Source organism: Lontra canadensis, unplaced genomic scaffold (assembly GCF_010015895.1).
Source record: "Lontra canadensis isolate GAN:19392208 unplaced genomic scaffold, GSC_riverotter_1.0 scaffold13, whole genome shotgun sequence".
Taxonomy (NCBI): Eukaryota; Metazoa; Chordata; class Mammalia; order Carnivora; family Mustelidae; genus Lontra; species Lontra canadensis.
The window spans coordinates 28,234,850-28,262,603 of record NW_022631007.1 but is presented as its reverse complement, the minus strand read 5'-3'; the positions used below and the strand labels follow the sequence as shown (position 1 = coordinate 28,262,603).

Sequence of the window (27,754 nt, the reverse complement as noted above, 5' to 3'; positions counted from 1 at the left end):
AATACATAAGCATTTCAGGAATTTTATCTTCCAACTGTGTCATCACAAATTCTGTCTCACCTTAAAACTATGTCAGGCATTCCCTGGTGTTTCATTTGAAGAGGAGTGTAAGTGAGAAGGGAGCCTCCTGACCTCTTACAGAAAAGAAAGTGCTTTTCAATTTGTGCAACAAATGTGTGTCTGTGAGTACAAAATACCATATATGGAACTTTATCAATAAGACATCTAAATTTCAGAATGGTTAACTGGCTTATATAGCCATATAGCTAGTTAGATGGCTAGAATTCTTTCAGAATCCTTATACAGAACTCCTACTAGAATACCAACTATTTTTGTTTAAAGAATTTCTGTTTTTTGAAAAGTAAGTATAGACCACAACATTTACAAAAGATAAGCTTAGGTTAGGAAATATTAATATATTTATCAGTAAAATTGGCTTTCCTAGTATAACAATTAAAAAACTGACTTCTCATAATAACCAGCAAAATATAGGTCACTTTTACCAATTTGATTACCAGACATATCAGCTATTCTAATTAACCAAAATATGCTAATCCTGTTTGTGTAGGATATTTGCATCAAATTTAGAATAAAAATCCAGAATGAAAGAGTTTATTTCAGTTGTAGCACTAACTTAAGGTAAGACCTAAGAAACTTGACTACATCTGACCCACTATCTTACATGTATTTTACTTGCTTAATACTACGTCTTGGAAAAAGGGCTTTAATCCAAAATGCATATATAGTGACTCTTAAACAGATTTAATTTTTACCTGATACTGCATTTAAACCATGTCCAATATTTCTCCCAACTGAGGTAGATGTACAGTTTGTGCAGGAAAGTTTAGGTCTTTTTGAATCATGATCCCGTTGCTGGTTTTGTGATCTTGATCGTGCTCCCTGAGTTATCTCAGATTCACTATACCATGTAGACTGAAATGGTGATGCAGATGCTGATGCTGATGTAGACTGTAAGTTTAAAAAAATAAAAGTGTTTTGATGGAAGAACAGAATGCTTGCTTTTGGTCTATTAAATTTAATCCCCAATTTCACTCATTCCTCATAAGCACAAATTTTTCTACCATGTAGGTTTTTTGTAGTCTTTGTTCCCTCCTACCCATGTGTCCCTTTACTTTATACTGTAATTGGACTTTGCTGGGTAATCAATCTGATTTAGATTAATTCTTCCATGTAACTGTATATATAAAACAGCTGGTCAGGAAAAACTGAAGAGCAAAACAAAAATCTTATAATCATTTTGTTATCTTGGTTTACTATTTCCAACTCCTGTGGAACTGGTTTCCTAGTCCTAGAAGTGAACAGAACACCAGAAGAATACTATTATATAAACTTATTAGGAAAACTACTATAAAAACAAGATTTTTCTGTTTTCTTTTTTAAAGATTTTATTTTTTTATCTGTCAGAGAGAGAAAGAGACTGAGCAAATGCGGGAGCAGCAGGCAGAAGGGGAAGTATGTTCCCCGCTTCATACATCACTAATAAACGGTATTTAGAAAAAAATTCTGACCTGAAAGTTTTTTTATCAGTGAAGCAAGAAACAGATAAATGAGTACATATTAAACACAGTACATATTAAAACTCTTAGCTCAAGTTTTTCTCCATTAACATGTAAGTATATACACACAAACAATCCATAACACAAAAATCACTCAGAATGTACAAACTATTTTACTTCCCCCTAATTTCTTTAATTGGTTAAGCAGTTTATTCAATATAAGGCATAAAAAGGGTAAGGATTAGTTCATTACCTTAAAAATGTAGGTTGTAAGAACATAGTATTTCAACCATAATTGCTGAAAGTGTCTTTTTCTTTTATGCTTCAATTACAAGAAGCATACAGCATGCTTTCAGGGAACTACATTAGTTCATGGTAATTCTACAGAATGAACCTTGCACACATGGAAAAGCAGAAGCTGCAAAGCTGAATAAGGAGGAGTGGACCAGATCAGGATATCATTCATCCCTTGCACAGAGGGTATTCTGCTAACGGAATGTGTCTTCAGCTTAGTACAAACTTGATCACACAAGACTTCTACATCAAGTCCTCACAGAGCCTCAATCAATCAACTGGGGTAGCATAAGAGATGAAATTCATTAAGTATTTCAAAACCAAACCATCACATGTGCCATAAGGTATTAGGTACCATATGATACAGGCCAGTGATTCTAAGACCTCTGAAGTTTGGAGACCAAAATAAAAACTGTTTTAATGTATAATTTAGAAAGAACTGCCACTTTTTTTTTTTAAGATTTATTTATTTATTTGACAGAAATCTTAGGTAGGCAGAGAGGCAGGCAGCGGGGGGTAGAGGCAGTCTCCCCGCCGAGCAGAGAGCCCAATGCGGGCTTGATCCCAGGACCCTGGCATCATGACCTGAGCCGAAGGCAAAGGCTTTAACCCAATGAGCCACCCAGGTGCCCCAAGAATTGCCACTTTTGACAAGTAAATCAAAATTACCAAATGCCATCTAATCCCATCCCCAGTTTTTAAGAGGGGCATTTCATATGCTCCCAAAACATGATGGATTTAACAAAATAAAAGAGACTTTCAAGTGAATAAACTTCACTTGTACAAAATCTTTTCCTTATTTTTCTTGTTTTGCATGGACCAGACAAACTGTGTAAATATAACTTTGGGAAAAACTGAATGAGGAAATACCATCAGATCAACTACTTCTTAGAAAGATCCTTAGAGCATTGTGGGAGATGAAAAAAATGGAATGAACAGAAAGAAAATCAACCAGGAAGTCACTGAAATAGCCGGAAATAAGTCCTTGTGATACAAGTAATGGGAAGAGAGTAACTGTAAGACAAAAACTCATCAAATTTAGAGACACAGTGAGAAATGAACAAAAGGTCTAAAGTCAATCCAGTTTTCAGGCATTGGCTATTGATGAGAAAAAAGATACACTCACTCTTCAGGAAATAATTTTCATGACTCATAATTCTAAAATGCAGCCTATATGTCATCCCAGAAACAAAATGCTTGTTAATATCAATATATGGAAAGGAAAAATAAAGGTTCTGACCAGTATTTCTGCTGGCTTAAGTTCAAAACCAAAATCTTTTTTGGCTTCTATCAATTTGGTTCACTGTTCAAGTATCTTTGGTCTGAATCATTTACTTTTTACCATTCTAAATTATTTTAACAACTGAATAAACTAAGAATTTTTCTTTTCTTTTCATTTTTTTCTAGGGAAAGAAAGATTTCAGTCCTACCTCACTCCTCAAACTCCAGGGAACAGAAAGGGAAGGGCTGAAGACAATGGCCAATGACTTAGTCAATTTGACTGTGTAAGGAAGCTTCCATAAAATCCCAAAAGGGGCACCAGGGTGCCTCAGTCAGTTGAGCATCTGACTCTTGGTTTCAGCTCAGATCATGGTATCATGGGTTACAGGTTAAATAGTAAAAAAATTATTATCTACTACTGATTTAATCTCCTTACTTATTAGTGGTATGCTCAGATTTTCTATTTCTTCATGATTCAGGTTTAGTGGGTTGTGTGTTACCAGGAATTTATTTCTATAGGTTGTCCAGTTTTTGGAATATAACTGTTCATAGCAGTCCCTTAGGATCCTTTGTATTTTTATGGTATTGTGTATTTCATTTCTGATTTTGAATTCTCCTCTCAGTGAACCCAGCTAAAGGTTAGTCTATTTTGTTTAGCTTTAAAACAAAACAAAACAAAAAAAACCAGCTCTTAGTTTTACCTATCTTTTCTATTGTCTTTTAGTCTATTTATTTACATTCTGATCTTTTTAATTTCCATTATTCTACTAACTTTGGGCTTACTTGGTTCTTATTTATACCACTCCATTATAACACTGCACTGGAAGTTCTAAGTAATGCATAATGCAAGAAAAGGAAATAAAATGTACACAGATTGGGAAGAAAGACATAAAACTATCTTTATTTGCAGAGGACCCCCTATGTAGAAAATCTCACAGAATCAACAATAACAACAACAACAAAAAAATCCATCGTAAACCAATAAAGGATCAGAGTAATGTTACAGGACACAAGGTTAATATATTTAAAAAAAAAAAAAAAAAAAGGCCATCACTTTCCCATATACCAGTAATGAAAAAGTGGAATTTAAAATGAAAATTTTTTACAACTCAATGATAAAGCAACAAATAGCCCAATTTAAAGATAAGCAAAGGATCTGAATAGACATTTCTTCAAAGATATAAAAGTAGCTAATTAGCACATGAAAAGATGCTCAAAATCACAAGTTATCATGGAAATCTAAATCAAAGCTGCAATGAGACATTTCACACCCATGACAGGAGGACTAGAATCAAAATGTAAAGATAAATGTAAGCAAGGATGTGGCAAGATCAGAACCCCCTCACAGAATTGCTGGTAGGAATATAAAATGGCCCAGATAGTTTTGGAAAATAGTCTGGCAGCTCCTCAATTAATTGAACACAAAGTTATATGACGTGACTGAACAATTCTACTTTTAGGTATAAAACTGAAGTAACTGAAAATGTAAGACTGCATATAAAAACTGCATGTAAGTATTTACAGCACCATTAGTCATAATAGCCAAAGGATGTAAACACAAATATCTTATCAGTGGATGAATGGATAAACAAAATGTGATATATTCAAAAAATGGATTATGCACCCATAAAAAAGGCATACCCAATTAAATGGACTATGTTCATCTGTAGAAAGGAATAAGGTACTGATATATGCTATACACAGATGAACCTTGAAAGCATGTTAAGTGAAAAAAGCTAATACAAAAGACTGCAGTTTATGTTTCTACCAATGTAAATGAAAGTCCAACACAGGGAATTCTACGGAGACAAAAAGTAGACTACTGGCTTTAGTGCTGAGAGGGAGGGGCAGTGCAGTGATAGCTAACGATTCTGGAGTTTTTTCCTGAGGTGATAAAAAGGTTGTAAAATTGACCGTGGTAGTGATTTGCACAACTCTGTGAATGTACTGAAAACCACCAAACTGTATACTTTAAATGGGTGAGTCATGTGGTATGTGACCTTTAACTCAATAAAGCTATTCTTAAAAAAAGAACCTTAACAATTACTGCAAATACAACCAATGCTACCCACTGGACAATGCTTAATCATTTGGAAATCATTTAATACACAGTAACAGAGGCAAATCCAGAATGAAATGCTATTCTTTGGCTCATTTCAATGAGTCAATGCTGTGACTGTGATGACTGCTAATCCCAGCTTCAAAAATTTTCCAGACCAAAATTATCTTAGCCATAGGCAACACCATGGAACTTTGACCTCTTCTAAATATTCACATGCTAGAGCATCCACTGCCACACTAATGTGAAGTCCTATTTTCTACTTTCTCTTCAGAATGAGTAGTCTTTTCAATTCTCATTAAAACAAAAAAAAAAAAGAAAAAGACATTAGTGGATTTTAAGATTTATGAATTCACTCATGCCCAAATCCAGGTAAGAAACCTTATACATACACAAGAGAGAAGGATTTGGAGTCCATTTATTACTCAAAACTCCCCAATACATAAATGAAGACTACCAGAAAACTGGTATTCAGATCACTCTACTGTTCCTTGAAAGAACTGTTTTTCACTGAGCTGTACACTTTGGCATCATGTCCTTTGCTTACGCTGAGATTTACCAAGAAACAAGTTGAGTAAACTAGCAATATACTAATAATTTTAATACTACACTGAAGACAATATTCACTGTATCATTCCCTGTCCCCTTTCAGACCAAACTGTCAAGCACTGCTTTCTTGGAGGAACTGGGTTTTTCTTATGAACAAAACATCTTCTAGATCTGGTTCTATTTCCCTGTGATGTTCCTGATACCCAAAACAAAAGTCCCAAGTTAACTCTAAAACACTGCAGGGCTTATAAATGCTTATCAGTATTATAAATTTGACCCACTCAGTACTTTATCTGTATTTGTCTTGATACCATTTTAAAACTATTCTAATTTTCTTATCTAATTTTATTTATATGTATGCATGCATGTATTTAGTTCCTTGGAAGCTAACCTTGTAGTAGATAAACATGTTAATGACTAACGGTTCTTTTAATTTTTGACATAATATAGTACGTAAAATATGCAAATGGTACTGAACTCTGTAAGTTGATCTACAAACTAGAAAACACATAAATAAAAAGCTTCTCATTATTTCTTATTAAAAGTGATTAATCTCAAAGCAAGAAAGGAAAAGTGTAATGGGATTAGCAGCTCTTAAACTAAGTTACAGAAATATACATGAAACTTATATACACAATTACATATTCACAGAATGCTCCCAAATTTTTACTTTTAACAATATGAATTAAAGGAATTAAATTCTCTTTTAAAACATATTTAAAATTCTACTTACTGCTAACAAAGAGATAAGAAGATCAGAGTATTCAACCATTCAAATTTTAACAAAAACTTCCAAGATAAAACAACAGAAATACCAGCAAGATTAATAACAGAGGCAGCCCAGCTTACAAATGGCTGAGAACCAAAAGATTTTCAGAAAATCAATTGTTCGGAACTCAGAATCTGTATTTTCCCAAAGAAACAATGCTATCCGTAAGTCTTAGATTCTTAAACTCAGGTACTTATATATTAATCATGTGACTGAAGGAAACCACTTCTCTTCCCAGATTTCAGATCCTATCTTCAAAATGACACAAGTATTATCCTTGATTAACTAAAATTAAAAGCAAAAAATGTTCCATAAAATATTAAGCGCTATATAAAGTATTTCCCTATTATTTAATCCTTAACATAACTGAAATTGAGCATGCCTAGTCCTGACCCTCATTTCTGAAGCTTCAGAGAGAAGGGGAGTGTTATATTGCAAACAGCTGTGAGAAAACAGCGATTTTTTTTTTTTAATATTCCCTTTGATATTTAAAGTTCTCATTCATTAAACATACATTTTGTTAAGTAGTATTAAGAATATTATATAAAACTAAATACATAATATGTAATTTTAATATCCTGACAACATACTACACTATACCTTAAAGATACCTATTAAGACCAATACAAAGTCGGGAAATAATGATAACAATAGCAATTACAATCATCATTACACACATCTTACTAAGTTCCAGGCAGAGTTGTTTTAGGTGCTTTAATGTGTTATTTCTTTCAGTAAATCTTAATAAAACCACGTAAAAAGCTGTTACCACCATTTTACAGAAGAAACACAGATATAAAATAATTTGTGCAAGAACACAGAAGTTTGTTTTTAAATCAAAACTAAAGAGCAAAGCAAGCTAGAAGTAACTGATTTAAGATTGGAAATGTTCCTATAATCCATTAAAAAAAATTGGATGCCATTTAAAGCAACTGAAAAACATTAAGAAAAACTCCAATGCTGATTTATCTTATTAAGAATCAGTAAAAGACATTAAGTGGTTTTTTATGCTTGCACTTGTTTAACTTTCACAATGAAAACGGAGATTTTTAAAGTAATCTAGGACTTTAAGAAAAAGCTGGACGGAATAGTCTTGAAAATACTTGTCTTTTAAAGTGAATGTCAATAAATTTTCTAAATACAGCTAAGACCTTTAGCAGCTAATATAATTAATTATAATAAAAACAAATGTAGCAGCTAACATTTATATAGTATTTATCATGTGACAGGCACTATTCTCATTCAGTGTAATAATTCATCTAACACTAACAACCTAATACAGAAAATAAGAAAGACTTAATAAAGAAACTTGCCCACATTCACACAGTAAGCAGTGGAACAGGACTCCACTCCAGGCAGTATAGTCTGGTTTCAGAGTCTGCTCCTCACTAAAAAGCTCTGTGAAAAAATTAGAAAAAGATCTGCAGATAAATTTTTTATGGAGACAATATAGGGGGAAAAACCAATCTGTGCTCTTAATAAGTCATAATCATGTAACCCAGAACTTTTCTACAGGATATAGTTTCGTGATTCTGTACCTCTGGCAAGTGTCCTTTTGTCAATCAACAGAATTAAAAAAAAAATACATTATCAACCAACATTTAAAATGACTCAGTAAACTGGGAAAGGTATGTGCTATAGTGAGTGCTGTGAAGTGTGTAAACCTGGCGATTCACAGACCTGTACCCCTGAGGCTAATAATACATTATATGTTAATAAAAAATTAAAAATTAAAAAAAATGACTCAGTAATAGTTCATAGAAAACGAGGAAGTATGTAATATATGCATTTTAGGGAATGTTTTTTCTCTGAATATTTTGTAATATGCTTATTACTGCATAGAAACATTTTAAAATGACTGTCAAGTAGAATATCAAGTTATATACATTTATAAATGCCTAAATGAAAATTCTCACTAAAGGATTCTTAGATTCAAGTTACCTACATCAGACCTGTCCACATCACATATGATTTAATTAGCTTTTTAGTCAATAATGCAATAACCTGAAATTTGAAAGATGAACAATAGGAATTGCATTAAACCTAGAAATCATGCCTCTGAGATTTATACTGTTTTTTTACTACAACTGTTATGTTTATAACTAATAAACCATTTCAAAACCCTAAGTACTATCAATCCAAAGGAAACTAATATATGAGTAGCTTATGTAGATTATGAATCTGCAAACTCATTAGATTAACCATGAAAATAAAGCCCCAAAATATGTCTAAGATTGTTAGTAATACATCTTCACAAAAGACAGTCTGTCGATTTAATAATCACCTGCCACTAAAAGCAAAATATTTGGAAGCCATACTAAAAAAAAACCCTTAACAATCATTACTCCACTGCTGCTTTGTACATGCAGAGAAAAAGTCAGATGAATATGTACAATGTTAAGAAAGGATGCACTTTCTATCCTTTGACCAAGTCATCCACATTGTTTAATGTCGTCAAATTTATACTTAAACTGATACTTATGTTTTTTAAGTAAATGGGTTTCCAAGTCTTTGAAATACAGCATAATGATTTACATTAAGACCACAATGCCTCCTTCATAATTTTGAAGTCCACAAAGACTATTTTTTTTTGCTACTTGGTGTGAATAATCATTCATTTTCCTGTGGATATATTATATTTTATTACAGGATGCCTCAGATCCATCTGAGTGTCTTATTAACTATACTCATTACTTTCCTAAAATCTAAAAACCATGTGGCCCCACGTATTTTCAAAGAAACTATGTACATATATTCCAAATTAAGATGTTACCTGATATTCAGAATCCAGTCTAAATGAAGAGTCTCTTGAGTGATAGGTATCATTTAAATTATTCCCTCTGCTTCCAGACATCATCCTAGCACTTAAAGAGGTGGGGGGTTGGACTGAAATTCTTCTTGGAATCCTTGACGGTTTAGAATCCATTCTTGAGGTTTCCTGTGAAATGCAAATTTTGATTAATTGCCTTTGGGAAAACACGCAAACCTTAGATACTTAATCCTCCTTAATCATTAGCTCGAATCAAGAATTAACCATGCAAATTAACTATATCAGACATGGTGAATTATGAGACTATCAACACCCTGTCTTCTCTAAGGCAGAAGTCTCAAGTCCATCAAAGGCTTCCCACTGCCCATAAAACGAAGCAAACTGATAAAAGAGGGATGAGGAACTGAGGTTGTTTCCAAAGCCTGGGCTCTTTTCCTTATTCAATTTTGTCTCTACAGAATCCAACACAAATTTGTTCTTGACTGTCTTGCTATCCTTATCTATTATTAGTGCTTTATACTCATACCATGAGCATTAGCTATACTATTCGCACTCCCCTTATCACAAAACACTTTCACAGACTCTGTACATACATGGAAACTCTGTACATTCCCCATTCAATTCCTAGTCATGGTATGAAAACACTAATCATTTTTCTTTGTGTGCTTCTATTCTGTACATACTTTAAGACACTCTAACTTATGCTATAATCTGTTTCTCTCCCTTTCTCAAAAGTGAAAATTTCTAAGTTTTCTTTAATAAACATTCCTCAACCTCGACCAAGAGTCACAATAGCTACGTGTAATCTTTTAAATATACAGGTACCTCCCACTTTTCAAAAGTCCACATTATGCCCTGTCACTTATATGAAAGACCTATATATAGTACCTATTTTTGCTAAGCAAAAGAAATCCAAAGAGAATTTTTGCTTTTATAAAAAGGGAACGGAAAGTGAAAAAACAGCATACAACATTTGTTTTGCAGCACTGAGGCAGTGTATACCCTGAGTAGCAAGTGCCAACACTAACCTCCTTCCCCAGGAACTACACTCCGCATCTCAGCATCAAGCCGCCATAACTTTAAACTCTGTCTGCAAGCTTCTGTGCTTTATCTCAATGCGTACTGTGTATCCATTAGCACAATGTGGTGTACAGTAACAGAAAAGTCTGAGAGAGGATATTTTTTGGGTCAGGGAAAACTCAAAAGTTTTCCCATATAAACGAATAACTGCTTCTTCACTTTACATCATTCTAGCCTACAAAAGGTTTCAAAGAAATACTCTACTTTTGGATAGGGGTGGACACCTGTGTGTATATGAAAGGAATGATATAACATGTACTCTCTTATGTCTGGTTTTATTTGCTCAACGTTGTATTTGTGAGATTCATTTGTACTGTAGCATGTAGCTGTAGTAAGTTCACTCTAACTGGTTTATATAGTATTTCATTGTTATCAATACACATAAATTATTTGTCCATTATATTGCAGATGGACACTGAACTGTTTCCAATTTTAGGCTATTACAAACAGTGCTGCTATGAAGACATTACTTTTATAATCAAAAAACTTTAAATCACAATAATCTCTTCAACTTCTCCCTACCCACTTTCAAGAAGGGTCAAAAATTTCCTTCTTGTTCTGGTAGTGGATGACATTAAAGTAACTACAAACAGATGCACTTATCTGATATGCCACTTGGATAAGGCATATGTTCCTTATTAAAACATTCAAATTTAGCGGCACCTCAGGGGCTGCTCAGTGGCTCAGTCAGTTAGGCATCTGCGTCTTGATTTATGCTCAGGTCATGAACTCAGGATTGTGAGATGGAGCCCTGCATCAGGCCCTGCACCGAGCATGGAGCCTGCTGAGATTCGCTCTGTTCCTCTCCCTCTGTCCCTCCCACCCCAACCATCCACCCCTGCTCCCCACAAAAGAAAAAGGAAAAAATAAAAAAAATTTCAAATTTAAACATTTAAAGTAAAAATACCTAATCTATTTTTGGCATGGAACCTCATTAACTTGCCAACTTCGGATCAATCACAACTTTCTACCTTAAAAGTTACTACAAAAGAATTTTCTTTCGTTATGATATTTACTTTAAAAACATGGTATCAGGCAATAACAGAAAAGAGACTGAAGAGAGGAAAAAAACACTAAAACATATGGTCTATATTGCAGCAGGAGATATACAATAAACATGAAAAAGATATAACACAAACTCATTATCAATTAAAATTATTCCACTAAAAATGTCCAACTAATGACAAACCACAGTAAAAGTTACAATGAGTATGATTAAATCAAAGCAAGCTTATCAAAAAAGGTCTGTGTGGAACTTCCAGTTAAAACATGAGAGATTATCCTTATGTACCTGTTTTGCCCCTTTCCAAAACCCTGGTAAAACGATAGGTAATGAATCCAAAGGGGGTCACAGAAGGCAAGAGATTTCAATGTGTATTTGGAAAATCCAAAGTAAGAGTAAAGGCACAACAGTTAAACAGAGAAGATAAAACACCCTAGGCCCTTAGAGGTAGAAACCAAAAGCAAAGCATTTGGCCTTAGGACACAAAAAAGCAGCATGACCTGAAGGTACCAGATACCACCATAAAAGAGAAGATGCATGGCATTAAAAGTGAGTTGAAATCAAATATGTAGTTCAAACAATAAACCCCCGAATTCTTCCCCTAGTTTCAATTTTCCAAAAGTATTTATTCTCTCCAGAATAAGGATTTCAGATGTAACCCATCCCACCCAAGTATATAATCAAATCTGCAGGGCTAAGTGTGAAAAATAAAATCTGTATGTTCAATGTTGAGACCTGAGAACTTTTTCCCAGCCCTATTTCTACAATGCTGCCATAAAATTAAGGGATTTTACTCTTGGATCACCAAACAAAAACATGGATCAAGATTTCTGGACACTGGTATTTGGCCTGCTCCCAATTACCAAGCTAGACTGCCACAGGAACATCCTCCCCCACAGCAAAGTCCACTAGTCACCAAGAGCTTTCTAATCAGTTTTTTAGGATTTCCTTCAAACAGAAGGAAATACATTATATGTTCAAAACAAAACAAAACTTCTAATTAAGGATCACTAAGTATCCAATCAAATCCTCTGATATGAAAGACCAGGATTAAAAAAAAAGGAAAAAAGGGAATATAAAGAAAATTTGGGGAAAATAGCTAACTACTACCCTCAGAGATCACAGACATCCATTCATAAAATAACAGGGTGCTTAAGAAAACAACTGGAGTATAATAAAGAGCTTGTGGACACTGAAAATGGGATACTCTTTTTAAAAACTGTGATACAATGAGATTCAACATAATTATTGAGAATAAACTGAGGAAACCTCTCAGAAGTAGAAAATACAACTTTAAAATAAAATTAACCAGGGGAATTATCATCTTACTTTAGCCATAGTTAATAGAGAAGAAAGAAAATGGAAAGAAAACTACTAAAGAAATAAAAGAACCTTTCCAGAACTGAAGAATATAAATCTCCACATTGAAAGGGCTCTAGAGAATCCAGCAGGATCAAAGAAAAAAAAGACCAACACTAAACACAATTTAACATCTTGAAATTTTACAACACCAAAAATGAAGAGAAGATCTTGCCCTGGCTTCTTAATGACAACTGTAAAAACTCTTAAGACAACGAAGCAATGCCCATAGTACTAAGAAAAATGTTTACCCTTGAATTCCAATCTAACAATTAAACGTGAGGTGGAGAATAGGACACATTTTCAGACATGTAAGATCTTTTAAAAAGATCAAAAAACAAGACAAATATCAAAGGAAGACAAATGAAGAATATGTCCTACAAAATTAAGAGTCTAAAGAATGGAAGAAACAGACATGGAACCCAGGAAACAGTTAAGAAAGACAAGTCCAGACACAGAACCCAGGAAATAGTTCCAAAGGTTGGTAGGAAGCATAAGATCCAGACAGCAGCAGGACTGAATAATGAAAGCAAAGTTTAGAGGGTGGTTGGGGGAGACTCCTATGGATACTATTTGGCATATGTGGCAGAGACCATGATACAACTGGGGAAGAAAAATTGCTAAGTACAAAGAACAAATGAAAATTTTCTGTTAGGAAACAGTTATTGTTCAAGAAACAGGGTGTCTGGGTGAACCGTGGGTGAATATTTACTAGTTACAATAATGTAAATATAAGGTATTGAATCAACAATTTTGCCACAAACATGCTATGGGATGGAGATGATTAGGGAAGTAACAACAAGCATGAATAAGGAAAACAGGTATAAAAAATCATGAAACCGTATAAACATTCTCTAGAAATGTGAAGGTAAATCCCAGAACAGCTACAAAGTTGAGGGTCAGTACCTTTGGAAAGACACTGGGAATGAAGGGTGGGGCAAAGTACTCCTCTTTTCCTTTTTAAAATATGATGATCATAAATAAATAAATAAATAAATAAAATATGATGACTGTATCTCCTGGTTTGTCTAGTATCTCCAGAAAAGTCCTAATTTGTGCTCATTATCCCAGGACAATTATTAATAGCCCTTGGGGGCCTGAGTGGCTCAGTGGGTTAAGCCTCTGCCTCCGGCTCAGGTCATGGTCTCAGGGTCCTGGGATCGAGCTCTCTGCTCAGCAGGGATCCTGCTTCCCCTCCCCCTCTCACTGTCGGCCTCTCTGCCTACTTGCGATCTCTGTCAAAATAAGTAAATAAAATCTTAAAAAAAAAAAAAAAAGTGGCCTGGTTTGGATGATAAAACATACACAGTTGCCTAACATAAATCTTTTCTACCTTCTAGCCTTTTTTTTTTTTTTTAAAGATTGATTTATTTTAAAGAAAGAGAGCAAGCAAGCGGGGTTGGGGCAGAGGGAAAATCCCAAAGGGGACTCCCCGCTGAGCACAGAGCCAGATGCAGGGCTCGATCCCAAGACCCTTAGGTCAGGATCTGACTGAAAATCAATAGTCAGCCACCTAAACTACAAGCCATCCAGTCACCCTTTTCTTCAGCTTTTAATTTTTCTTAACTTATTTTTTAAAATTTTTATTTTAAAGGCTTTTATTTATTTGACAGAAAGAGAGCACAAGTAGACAGAGCTACAGGCATAGGGAGAGGAAGAAACAGGGAGCCCAACGAGGGGCTTGATCCCAGGACCCTGGGATCATGACCTGAGCAGAAGGCATTTGTTTAACAGATTGAGCCACCCAGGCACCCCCCACCCCCGCCGGCCATCTTCAGCTTTTAATAAACCATTTATACTACATCCATACAGGACTTCATTGTAAAGAAATAATTATGAATTGGACATTCAAAGAAGGTATATACATCAGTTATAAGAATATCAATGGTTAAATACTGACATGCAAAAACCCATAAATGATTCAACAAGTAGCAGGTTTACCATTTTATTAAGATGGCTATAAAAATACTAAATAAAGGATGGTAAAAAAAATACTAAACGAGGGACAATTTGTGATGAGGGTATTAACAGAAAGACAAAATGTTTTTTAAGAGGTACAGGCCTAGAGATGGTTCTATAACAATTATGCTTCTTAATCATACCTTGTAGTTTACTTTGTATTTATACTCAATTTTTACTTGCAGACTTACTTGCAGAATGAAACTAACCTAGTAGGAAATCTGCCCAAAATAATCTCTTGTGAGAAGGCAAAGAGGCAGAGTCCTCTGAGATATAGAATTTATACTCTATGAAACTATTTTTGGAAACTCCTCTACATAAACTGATTGAATTCTGACAATGTAGGTGTTACCAGAAAACTTATATAATTTGGTTGCATAAGTTGTAGGTCAAAAGCACAAAAAACTGTAGAAAAAAAATAAAATGTGCAGTCCTTGAAAGACTGCTACCAGACTTACAGAGTACTATGGAGGCATCTTTTCAAGCCTGCATGTTTAGTGTGTACTAGGCACATTAATACTGAACATGAGGAGATGAGAGGACAGTGCTGAATGTAAACACTGAGATAATGACTAGGAAAATATTGTAGTCAGGCAGCGAACAAACAAACCACACAAATAACCATGTAACTTAAATTGTTCTAAGTGCTGTAAAAGAAAGGTATAAGAACTATCAGAAAAAGGTATTTGAAGCTTAATACTTTTAACCAAGACTTAAAGAGTACAGTACAAAACAGTTCCTAAGTAATCTTTCCTCAATGGTTAGTATAATAGTCTCTTTGTTTTTCTAACACTGTATGCCTTTAAATCTAAATTTCTTAAGATTTGATTCTTGAGTTAGACAGCTATTTGGTAATTAGATGAACTGGCTGGCTTCACAGGTGTGTGACATATGCAGGACAAGACCCTGGACTTGACTGAAAGCTTGCTCCTGACATCTTGAAATTCTTGGTAATTTAATCCTTGAACTTGTGGTTTATTTTTAAATTTTTCTTATTTTGGGAGTCAGGGGGGAAGGGAGAGGGAGAGCAAGAATCTTAAGTAGCCTCCATACTCAACTCATGAGTCGAAACCAAGAGTTGAATGCTTAACCGACAGAGCCACGTACGCACCCTTGCACTTGTGTTTTCTAAGTCACACAGGACAGTGCAACATGAGCTTGAGCAGAAGGGATTATGGGACTGTCTGCCATGCCTTCTCACTGAAGTTGTATACAGCATTCATGATTGCTGTGAAATTTCTACAACACCATTTGTATTCTCTTTAAGCCTCATGCATCAGGGGTCCACCTGATGGAATTAGGTGTTCTTATTCCTTATCAACATATCTAACTGAGTAAACTGAGGCACTGATGTCTCCCAGGGGCTGATTTTCCATTCTTCAGACTTGGTTTGAGCGTGGGAAGAAGAAAATAAGCTACAAAAATCTTTTGATCAATCTTTGAGACTTCCAGTGATCTTTTCAGCTTTGGAAATGAGGTCACTTGGGTAAAAATTCTCTGCAGCAGATATTTAACTACTAGTTTACCTAAGTGGTTGTGATTTTACCCTGCCTGTTAAGAATACCTTCCTCACCTTGAGGCATTTTAATTATGACTGTCATAAGCAATAGGAATGGAAAAGAGATATTCATACCAACTCTACAATTTATGTAGTCTGTTCATCTCATAAACCTGTGACTTGTTACCTACTAGGAAAACTGGCACTTCTTCCCCGCCTAAAGATAATTTCATTCTGCTGGGCTTCCTGAAAATCTCTGAAGCACTCTTTAAAACAAGTTCATGGGGGCTGCCTGGGTGGCTCAGTGGGTTAAGCCTCTGCCTTCAGCTCAGGTCATGATCTCAGGGTCCTGGGATTGAGTCCCACATCAGGCTCTCTGCTAGGCAGGGAGCCTGCTTCCTCCTCTCTCTCTACTTGTGATCTCTCTCTCTCTACTTGTGATCTCTCTCTCTCTATCAAATAAATAAAATCTTTAAAAAACCCCCCCAAAAAAACAAAAAAAACAAGTTCATGTTTTCCAGTGACCTGCTGAACATGATAAAGGATCTTTAGACAAAAAAAGTGTTCTACCTATAAACAGCACAATTCAAATCTATACTGTGGAAATAATTTTGCCTTCAGCCTCCTCTCAGTTCAGATAAAAAGCCTAAAGGAATTCTATATCATCAACTGACATGTAAAATTCTCTAATTCTGTGCCTGATGTTATCTGCAATTATTAATATCTCATAATCACATATTAAATGCAACTGAAAAACTGTATCACAACTTATACTGGAATACAAACAAATTAAAGCTGAATTTTACAATGCTTTCAGGAAGACTTTACTTGGATACCAGAACTACTGTGGGTAAACCAACATAGTTAGTCTTTAATAATACCATGCTAGGCTCTATCTAAACTGAACTCACATTTTCATCTTTTTTATTTCATCCTACTAGCAATGATGCCATGTCCAATCAAACTTTTTTTCCTAGTATTTACCTATAGAAAAAATCTAAATTCTTTGGCCCAGCATCCAAAACTCTAACCTACTGTTTCCACCTAATTACCACCAAAAAAAACAAAAACAAGAACAAGAACAAAAAAATAAAAACAAAACTTTTAAAAGTTACTGAGTACTTTCAATATACCAGGTGGGGTGCTAAATTCTAAAAATATAATAATAAAACCTATCTCCTGAAACTCGTATTTCAGGGGTAGAGGGAGTGAAATAAAAATAAACAAGTACGTAAGTAACTGTGATACAAATAACAGAGATACACAAAATGCTATGGAAAAGAACCTGAAGTTCTTGAAAGCAGATTACTCAAAGCAATCCTTCCTCAAAACAATGAAAAATGTTGGATTAAAATATAAAGAGCATCCTCTTAAAAGCAATGAAGGCTTAGTGACAATAAAGAATTACTAGGTCAGTAATGAAGGGAAAACGGGATTCTAAGAGATATGAAAATACAAAAGCCACTTCTGCCCTGGAAGCACTTGTAATTTCTAGAAAGTTTAAATTTTAATTTTACCAGTCTTGCATAAGAAATCAAAGTCCAAGACATGCATAAGGCATGGCTATGTGCATACTGATTTTTACTAGTCTCCCAACTTTGCTTGAGAATTTTCAAGCAAAACAAAACAAACAAAAATTGGGCTTAAATATTCCCCTCTCTGCTTAATGCATAGAAAAATATAAGAGAACATCACTCTAACTCCTAACATAACAACGGTAAGCCAGATAATCTATTAAATCACTTTTCTCGAGTCCACCAGAGTGGAGGCTACAAGGCAACAGATGAGTTGAACAACAAAGAACGGTAAGCCCCTCCACAAGAAGAAATAAAACAAAGGTGGTCACAGAAAGGCTGATAAGAAACAGCCAAAACTGATCAAATTCTTAAATACCGAAAGGTAAAAATATTTGCTAGTGTGAGACAGTTTAGGAACTCTGGGAGCCCCGACACAAGGTTGAGTCTTTTCCAAAGGCCTCCATTGAGAACTCGTAAGAAAGAATGAGGACAAACAGAAGAGCTGAAAACTTCATTCTCTATAGTATGATCATGCAGGGCCTGCCTCTGCTTAAGAAAAGGGAATTTGAAGAAGGTTAGCCATGCTCCAGAACCTGCAAGAGTACAAGGTGGGATTGGCTGTGGTAGGAAAGAAGGTATGAAATCCACTTCCAGCACAGACTCTACACTAATACAAGGCAAAGGTCTGTGGCCACTGAGGAAGGGCTATCAATGCTTGCCCAATATCTTCCATCAATACAAGGCAGAGATTAGCTGCTTTTGGGGTGCAGGGGGGAGCGTGGGGATGGCAGGGGACTGCATGCACTCTGGACTCCAAGAGGCAGGTAGAAGAACAGAAATTTGAGACAGCCTCACCTCTGAGGACCAGGCACAGAGAGCCATCCTAAGACCGGAGAAAGATATACAGAACTGAGAACACCCCCTTTTACCATGAGCTTTTGCTTCAAATAAGAAACAAAGACAGCCTACTGCTGAGGAAGTTACAACAGACAGGGGGAGAGAGAGAGAGAGACAAAAACCTTTATCGTACAGATGCGCAGGGCCCGCAGGAAGTTGAGGATAGTGAAAGAATACTACTGTAAGATATCCTCCAGTACCCCAGCCTAATGCTAAGCACTAAGTAATGGCAGTCTAACTCTGAAGGTAAAGTGATGATAAAGTTTAAGCCTGGCTCAACTACAGACGAAACCAACTCAACCCATCACAGTAACAATTTGACAGAAGCAGAGTATGTCTATATCCAGGCTTAAATATTATTTACCTCAGCCTCTACTTTTTTTTTTTAAAAACTAACCAAAAATTATCAGACACACAAAAATATAAGGAAAAAAATGAACCCACTGCCAAGAGACAAGAGTCAACAAAACTACATAAATATGGCCCCAATGTTAGCAAAATGGAAAACTGACCCATTTAACAATAAAGTAAGCAAAACTGAAGAACTAGGGTAAATAAGCTAAAAGGAAAATTATCCAGAATGAAGCATGGAAGAACAGATGGCAATAAATACAGAAGGGAGGGCTTAAGAGACACAGAGAAGAATAAGGAAGTCTACTGTACATTTAGTTGGATTTACAGAAGGAAAGGACCAGGACAGAGAAAAAAATTGAAGAGATACAGCCTGAAATTTTTTTCAAAACCGACAAAAGGATCAGAGTTCGAAAGCCCAACTAAAATAATTACCAAAGAGAATTAGCAATTACACCAATTTCTACATCAGATACACCACTGTATTTATTTTATTTTTTCCTGTTTCTTAATCCTATGAAAATTTTATTTATAAACAACCAAAACCTGAAAATGCCATGGGAGCACTGACTGGAATAGCCAAAGTTCCAGATGCAAGACTTCAGGGGAAGGAACATCTGAGATGACCTTTGAAGAATAAAAATAGAAAAAGGAATAAGGCATAAACTTGCTAAAGCATGTTAAAGAACTGGAAAAAAGAAAACAATCTGAGTGTCAGAGTAAAACTGAAGGCACAGAAGGGGAGAGAGAAACAGAAACGTCTCTGAAGGGAATGAATACATAAAATCAGACCCATATTATAAAGCCAATCTCGGGTCCTTTGCTCAGGAGTTTATACTTTAACAAGGCAATGGTTCTGAAGCTTTTACCACCACTAATTTGTCTATTATTTTTTTCCTTTAGGACCCCAGAAATAATATTCCTGACAAACAGTGTTTTCGAAAATGAAACATTTATCTAGTTTTGCCTAACCTTAATAACAGATTCATATACATATTCCTGCATCTCTTAGAATACATAAAGTTAGTAACTAATTTTAATTACCTTTGTGGAATAATGGGGAACAACCTAATGTTACAGGCTATAAGGCTCAGAAACTACTCAGATTTTGAGATACCAACAGCTAAAAACAAAGAAAAAAATCCCGAGTTTGTCCCCAATTAAGGACAGGTTATTAGGAAGAAATATACTGGCTCTGAGGCAAATTAATGAGGTTCCAAAAGTAAACAGAAAGCAGATTCTGGGTGGTTCAGTAGGTTAAGCGTCTGCCTTCCACTCAGGTCATAATCCCAGCATTCTGGGATAGAGTTCTGCATAGGGCTTGCTGCTCAGCAGGGAGCCTGCTTTTTCTGCCTCTCCCTTAAAGCCCCCCCCAAAACAAATAAATAAAATTTAAAAAAAAAAAAAGGAAAGAAAGAAAGAAAGCAGATTCAATACGTCAAATACAAAAGAATTCTATGGGGGGGTGCGGAGGAATTATTCAGAATACTGATGAAAACCAAACATTTTTTTCTTTTTTGGCAGGGAATTCGCAGAATAGAACACAGAGAAGCATGAGTTTTAAAGAAACAAACAGTCTGAAGTACACAGAAGAGGCCTAGAAGCATGGTGGAAACCGTTTTGAAAACAGAGAGCAAGATGAGGTGATAATGGATTTTCAATCACTTACATTATCTACCCATACACGTATGCTACCTCCATGCCTTCTGATTACACTGTCCCTTTCTGTATGGTCAGCCTAAGGAGGTCACTCTCCCCTGATTATGCCTAATGAGTAGATCTGGGGCACTAAGAAAAAGTGAACTGAAAAGCTTCAGGCAGTATAAGGAAACGCTTAAGACTAAAGGAGTACTACATATTTCCCTACATAACAGTAAAGCTTTCTTAAGGCACTACCACAGATTAAGAAGTATGACTTGGATTTTTGGTTACCAAATTTAAAAAGCTTATTAATTCCTAAGATCAGAAAAATGACAGCACAATGTTAAGTTTTTTGCTAATTCTGCTTATAAGGGGATCTCTCAAACAACGTGTATCCTTTCCCGTTACTCTCTAGACCACTCTCTTCCATTAAACAGTGTTGTTCAGGATCTGTCAAGAATCACACAGTATTCATAAACCAAATAACCAGACTAACAAAAAAGGCCCCAGGCCCATCTACAGTAACAAATAGTATGGCCCACACTTAAGACTTTCCCTTTAATTAATTAATTTAATTAGCAGAAATAAATATGAAACCGAGGCCAGGAAAGATAAATTAAGCATTGCACAATTTTTAGCACACCAGCCCATTTCTATCTGCAAAACTGACGCTTAAGAATGCAAGCTATGAGATCTGTCCTTTACTTGGTATGACTCTAGGCTTAATTTCTCTAATATCTATTCACCTACAAGATGGGTGATAATGATAGTACCAACTTCAAAGGTGTAATATGAACTTTGCTGGCACACAGTATTGTATTCAGGAAATACTCGCTACTATTAAGCAATGCTATCACCATTAAAGATTTTCATACAGTTTAGTAGACATTGTCTTGCTGGGCCTGGGTGGCTCGGTCAGTTAAGCATTCCACTCTTGATTTCAGCTTGCGTGGATCACAGGGTCCTGGGATTGAACCTGACATAGGGCTCTGCACTAAGCACAGAGTTGGCTTGTCCCTCTCCCTCTGTTCCCCCACCTTCCCATCCCCGCACTCTCTCCCTCCCTTTCTAAAATAAATAAAATATTTTTAAAAATTGTCTTTAACACATAGTAAAAAGATTTTTTAAGTCATTCAGATCTATTATGGGAGGATTATTATCTAAAAAAATACCTTGCCTACTTAAGTGTATGAAAAAAATTGGGAAAAATAAGCATTATTAATATTTTACTGTTCTCTCTGGTTGGGTTTTGTTTTCTGCTTTATATTCAGTTTTCCAAAATTTCATTAATGTACTTGGTGTTCCTTTTTTTTTTTTTTTTAGATTTTATTTATTTATTCGACAGACAAAGACCACAAGTAGGCAGAGAGGCAGGCAGAGAGAGGAGGAAGCAGGCTCCCTGCGAAGCAGAGAGCCCATTGCGGGGTTCGATCCCAGGATGCTGGGATCATGACCTGAGCCGAAAGCAGAGGCTTTAACCCACTGAGCCACCCAGGTGCCCCTGGTCTTTCTTTTATAATTAAGGGAAACAGTTATTTGCAAATGAAAAGACGTGTTTTCTCAATAACTTCTAATAAAATCTATAAAGAACTTCTAGTAAGTCCCTAAATTGCAGTACTACTGGTCTACCCTCTTTAGTGTCCACATACCACAAAAGAAATAAATATTAAACAAAGAGGTACTATTCTAGTAAATATTAAGTAGGTTAAAATCACTCACAAAAATGTTTCAAATACCCAAGTATGCCTTAAAAAATTTACTATAAAAAATTTCAAACATATGCTAGAAACAGTAATAAACCTCCATGTACCAATCGACAGTCTCCAACAATTATCAACATCTGACCTATATTATAATCTATTTTATCATCCTCCATTTTAAAGCAAATCCCAATCAGGACGTCTGTAAGACTGCCTGGACTAAAAACTGTTCTAAGCAACTTGTGGTAAATTACAAAACAGGGCTCCAAATTTCTCCCATCCAAGTACACATTCCTCTTTATACTGTGATGTGGCTGGAGGTAAAATCTTACTTTTTCCCACCCCTTGAATATGGGCTAGTCTTGTGACATTTACTTTGACTAAGAGAATGAAGTGTTAAGTGACACTGTACAATCTGAAAGGCTGTAAAAGTCTTGTAACTTCCACTTTCACTCTCTTGGAATGCTGTCTTGGGACCCAGGTGTCATTAGGCCACATGGAGTAAAGCCTAAATGTCAACGAATACCAACAATGAGACATGTGAGTAACACCATCTTGGACTTTCCAGTCTGAGAAATCCTACAGATGAATGCTGGTCCATGGGTGAACCCTGGCAAAACCAACAGAACTGATTAATAGGTACACAGAATTGTAATAGTAAACAGCAGTTTTGATCCACTAGGTTTTGAGGTGGTTTCCTACGAAGCAATCAAGTTTCATAACTCATCCTAGTTTTAATTTTTCGCTTTATGTACCCAGTTTCTATGAAAAATCGGATTCTATTTCAGAATTTGTCAAACATCTAAGGGAGTTGAAGTTAGTGAATTATCAAGAGCACGATACTACTATACAATAAATTCATGGCATGAAAGGCCAGAGTTACCAGACAAAATACTTATGTATTCTAATAGCCACTAGTCTTTCAGAATTGTAAACATAATTCCATTATTTACCTCTATTTGTTATAGCCTTTTCTTTAAAAAATTTGCTTCTGGAGGAAAAAACAGATATATACTTAAATGGGAAATGCGAGTGTTTTATTGATCCTAGTGAATACGGAGATGTGGAAGCTATGTTAGAAGACAGAAAGTCTTCTTAAAAACTGCCTCTGCATTTTTGTTTCTTTTTTATTTTAAAGATTTTATTTATTTGACAGAGATCACAAGTAGGCTGAGAGGCTGGGGGATTGGAGGGGAAGCAGGCTCCCCACTGAGCAGAGAGCCCAATGTGGGGCTCAATCCCAGGACCCTGGGATCATGATCTGAGCTGAAGGCAGAGGCTTTAACCCACTAAGCCACCCAGGAGCCCCAAGCCTCTGCGTTTTTAGATGACAGATACTTAAAACAAAGATATACCCATGCCTGAAATAATAATCAGAAAAAGGTTTAATGTCTTCACGAGAAAATATGACTATTAAGTCTATGCTACTTTATAAAACAATCTGTTCTCATCTGAAGTATACTTAATCTGTAAATGTCAAGTTTCAATCTTCATTCAGAGTGGACACCATGTTACAGTTTTTTTTTTCTGGAAGGGGAGAAACACTTTACACTGAAGTGCAAAGATCCTAATAAAAGGTGAGAACCTAGCTTTTAAGGTTCAAAATTTGCCCTCTTCTAAACCTGTTGACAAAACTGGGTGTAGAGCAGTAGGTGATTTCAAAACCAGATGTTCAACATGTAGTTTAACTGGTAGAGCCACAAAGAAATGTATTTGAGAGCAAGAAAAACCAGTTTTGACCACATGAGTTCAGACCAGAATAGAAAAGTTAAGATCAATGAAAATTAAACCCCAGCCACGCTCAAATTAGAATTTTGTACCCACCCTTGGGTTCACCTTACTATTAGCAATTGTATTAAAGATAGAGTCTCTATAAAATAATGATTTGTTATTACAAATCATTACAACAGAATTTTGCTTTAGTGATTTAAAATAGATCTTACAAGTAATTCAAAATCTATTTTATGTTGTAATCCTAATGTGATCAGTTAATTCTGTTAAATGTAAGAGTTAAAACATTCACTAGTTAAGTTAAATTTGTTTTTTAAAAAAATAAGGTTTAACGCAAGCATTTCAGTCTGCATTCCACATATGCATTTCCCACTGTTCTTCATTACTGGCACTTAATTATCTGCAGTAACAGAAGGATGCTGTCAGTAAAGATAATCTAAAAATCATTTTTATTGGGCTTAGGGACACAATAACTCTCCATTCCCACAGCACAGAGCACTTTCTGAAACAGTAGGTCTTTCATGTCACCTTCTAATTTGTTGCAGTTATGGTAACAAACTGTCCATTCCTAAAACAAAATACCGTACCATGACTTTGCAGTTTCCTATCAAACTGCTAGTCACCTTAACATCTCAGTTCAAGCAACACTTCCTGTAAAAAATTTCCCCAAAGATTGAGCCTTTGTTCAATTTTTGTGCTCCCACAGTACTACTATGTTCTTACACTGTGATAATAGTGGTAGTTGTTTATACATTAGTCTCATGACTGAACTGTGAGTTGTGGAAGGCAGATGTTGTGTCAAGCGCATTCTTGTAACATGAAGCCTTGGTCTAGTAGCCAGAATACAATGAATAACAAATTATCAAAAAATGTTTCACATAATTTGATAATTCTGCACTATTATTTTCCTAAAATATTAAAACATGGGCAACTCCTAAACATACAGGAGATGAAGAGTTGTGTGAAATGGATATGGAGCTCATTAAAAATTGGCTGTATGAGAGCCATGGATGACGTGTCAGTTGATTATCTGACATCTTCATGTAGAACATAGGTGTATGTCTATATAAGGGAATCTATGTGCTTTATCTTGGACAATAAGCTCTCTTGCCAGTGCAGCAAAAGAGTAATCACCTGTATTTAAGTAAGTAGGAATTTTTAATCATTCTTATTCAAGACATCTGAACCCGCATGCAACTTTGGAAAAAAAGTCAAGACCATGCATACCCACAAGCTTACATCTGTGGCATAAATTTACAGCAAAGGAAAAGTTTTAAAAGTTCTTATCTAAAAACATTTGTAGTATGGAACTTACATTATTGGAGGGAAAGGGTACCACAGGCAGAGTAAAATTTTAATGTTATTCTGACCAGAATATAAACAACTGGACTTCAGATATCAATTCCAATTGTTTTATATCCATTAAAAATTCATTCCCAGAGCATTACTTCCCCTAGGTGTTCGACTACTATCAGCTACCTCACCTAATCTAATTCCCACCTCAACTCAAGGAAAAGTGCTATGTTTCTAAGAAAACACAGGTTAAATAATTATGGCAAAATTAAGACCCAAACCCAGATCTTCTGACTCTAAATCCCTCAGACACCACAACTGTTTCACAAGAGGCTGTAGAGCTGTAAATGAAATACTGATCCCCATTCCTGAAACAAAATGTTTATCCTCTTGAAAAATCTAGTTACACCATGTGTTTGCCTTGTTAACAAAAGTATACTGTTTGGTTTTTAAGTCAAAAATTCATTTTTAACCTTACCTTAGCTCTTGACAGAAAAGTGAGAAAGGAGTTCGGGAAGTTTAAAATAATTTACAAAAAAAAAAAAAACTCTAAAAAGTCCTACAAAAAAAAAAAAAAAAAAACCTTACTAAATTCAATTTCACTTTGACACATTTACTCTCAGTAGTGCCAAACGACACTAGTGGTGACGAATCCACTACCGGGACAGATTTTCCCCATTTATTACTATCTACATGTGCACGTAGAAAAAAAAAAATTGTAGTATTTTATGGTGCTTCTCCGTACGTGTTCATCTTCACTACGCAGTTCCATCAAAATGAGAGAATATCTACAACTGATGCCTTCCAGATTTTCACTTCTTAGGCCAACAGGTCCGTTTTATATATATACCATCAACTATTTCAATTTGAAGGACATACAATTTCCCACGACACAAAACTCCCAAAGTAACACGACAGTCAAGAAATGGAGCGATCAATGACCAAATCTTCACCGCAACTTAAGGGCTGGCAAAGTCCCTTCAACTGGAGACCGAGTTGGCGGAGTCCCAACTCTCCCCGCCCTCCACACGGCGCTCACTAAATACCTCACTCGTGACACTCCCAGCCCGCAGGGTTCCGGAGGATCCTCCTTACCCCCATCCAAGAGGAGGCCGCCAAAGGCCAAAGCAGTACCCAAACCCCTTGCCCTCGCCGACCACACGTTCATCAGGAAGACGTACAATCTGCCCCTCTACCCGTCACAAACTCCACCACGAGACGAAAAGGCCACCGGTCGAGGCCTGCGCCCGGCCGCCCTCCGTAACCGCGGCGCCGATCACGCTCCTCCGCCCCAACTAAAGACGAGGGAAGCAGCCTCCGCGTCCCCAGGCCTGCACTTCGTTTCCTCCCCTCCCCCACGCGGCCTTGGTTAGAACCGACTCCCCCAGAGGGAGAAGCCCGGGCGCCGCAGCTTATTACCCCTGCTCCCGAGCTGGCACTGTACAGGGCGCGTCCTGCTCGAAGCGACCACCGCCGTCTTCCTCGGAGATCAGGGCCCCTAAATAAACCAGAGCACTCCGCAGAGAAACACAATGGCGCCCGCCCCTCGCCCGGATCCGGCGCAGAACCAGCCTCCACCGTTGAAAGCCCCTCCCTTCTTCTCCCCCGCCCCCAACTTCACAGGCTCCGCCGACTTCTCGCGAGAGGGGCGGTGCTGCGGGGACCCGAGAGCTGCGGGCTGGCTCGACGTACCCTACCGCGGGGTGGTGCTCTGACTGCGGCAACCGTTGAAGGGCTGCCCCCGGGGGGACAGCGAGGCGCCACTGGTAAGCAGCTGCGGCGGGTCGGCTGGCGGGCTGGCGGCTGGGCCAGTAAGGGTGCGGACGCCGGGAGCTGGGCGCTAGAGGCCTGTCCCTGGTTGGCCGCCCTCGCCTGCTTGGCTGGAGGTTCTGGTCCAGCCCTACCGCTCCCAGGCGCCCGAGTCCCCGCTACAGGCTCTTGCCTCCTCCCGCAAAGCTGCAGGACCCACTGCTTGAAGTACCGCCCAGCTATTTTTTTCTTTTTCTTTTCTTTTTTTTTTTTTTGGCTCTTGGTAAGTGGCGCAGCGAATGTTTATTGACTTAAGCACTGCTTCATCCGACCTCCCCTCCTCCCGCTCCCTTCCCGCCCTGCTTGTGGTCTGCGAGCCCTCCCCTTTCAGGGTAGGAGCCGGTTTCTCCGGGACCGTTCCTTGTTGGTGGTCATTAAGTCTTGGTGGTGATGTACTTTTGCAGTTAGTCTTTTAAAATCCTGGTACCTATCTTTGATAGTGTAGCTACAGATTTTGCAGTAAAAATTCACTTGGAAGAAAATTGTGAGGTAAATGGTCTGGTTAAAATTAGGCGAAACTTCCAAAAACCTCTAAGTGTGGTAAACTTAATATATAAAGGATTAGTAAAAAATAAAAGGGAGTAAGAGAAGAAAGCCATAATTTATGTGGATTTAGATACTACGTGGATTCAGGTGATATTGTGCGTATTTTGAATAATTTATCAAACGTAGAGTTCTTTACCGGTAAAGATAAGCTACTGAAACTTGTAGGCTTACTCAGGGCACCTGATTTTTTA

At 36.7% G+C, this 27,754-nt stretch overlaps 1 protein-coding gene across 16 annotated transcripts in view; it reads right to left on the bottom strand.

Annotated features, from left to right (window-relative positions):
* The window catches only part of MARCHF7 (membrane associated ring-CH-type finger 7), a 47,845-nt gene extending 21,060 nt beyond the window's left edge, over positions 1 to 26,785 (bottom strand). For 14 of the 16 annotated variants that reach the window (XR_004382684.1, XR_004382682.1, XR_004382683.1 and 11 more), the window contains exons 1-2: positions 9,183 to 9,347; positions 774 to 969 (exon numbers count right to left, since the gene is read on the bottom strand). Coding sequence is in view for 13 of the 16 variants with exons in the window: in XM_032857906.1 (XP_032713797.1) it covers positions 774 to 969; positions 9,183 to 9,335 (349 nt within the window). In the remaining 3 variants the exon portion in view is untranslated. Of the gene's footprint in view, positions 1 to 773; positions 970 to 9,182; positions 9,348 to 26,254; positions 26,278 to 26,627 lie in introns of those variants that run through there. The other 2 variants (XM_032857904.1, XM_032857905.1) reach the window with 2 other exon arrangements.
* Positions 26,786 to 27,754: the final 969 nt, after the last annotated feature.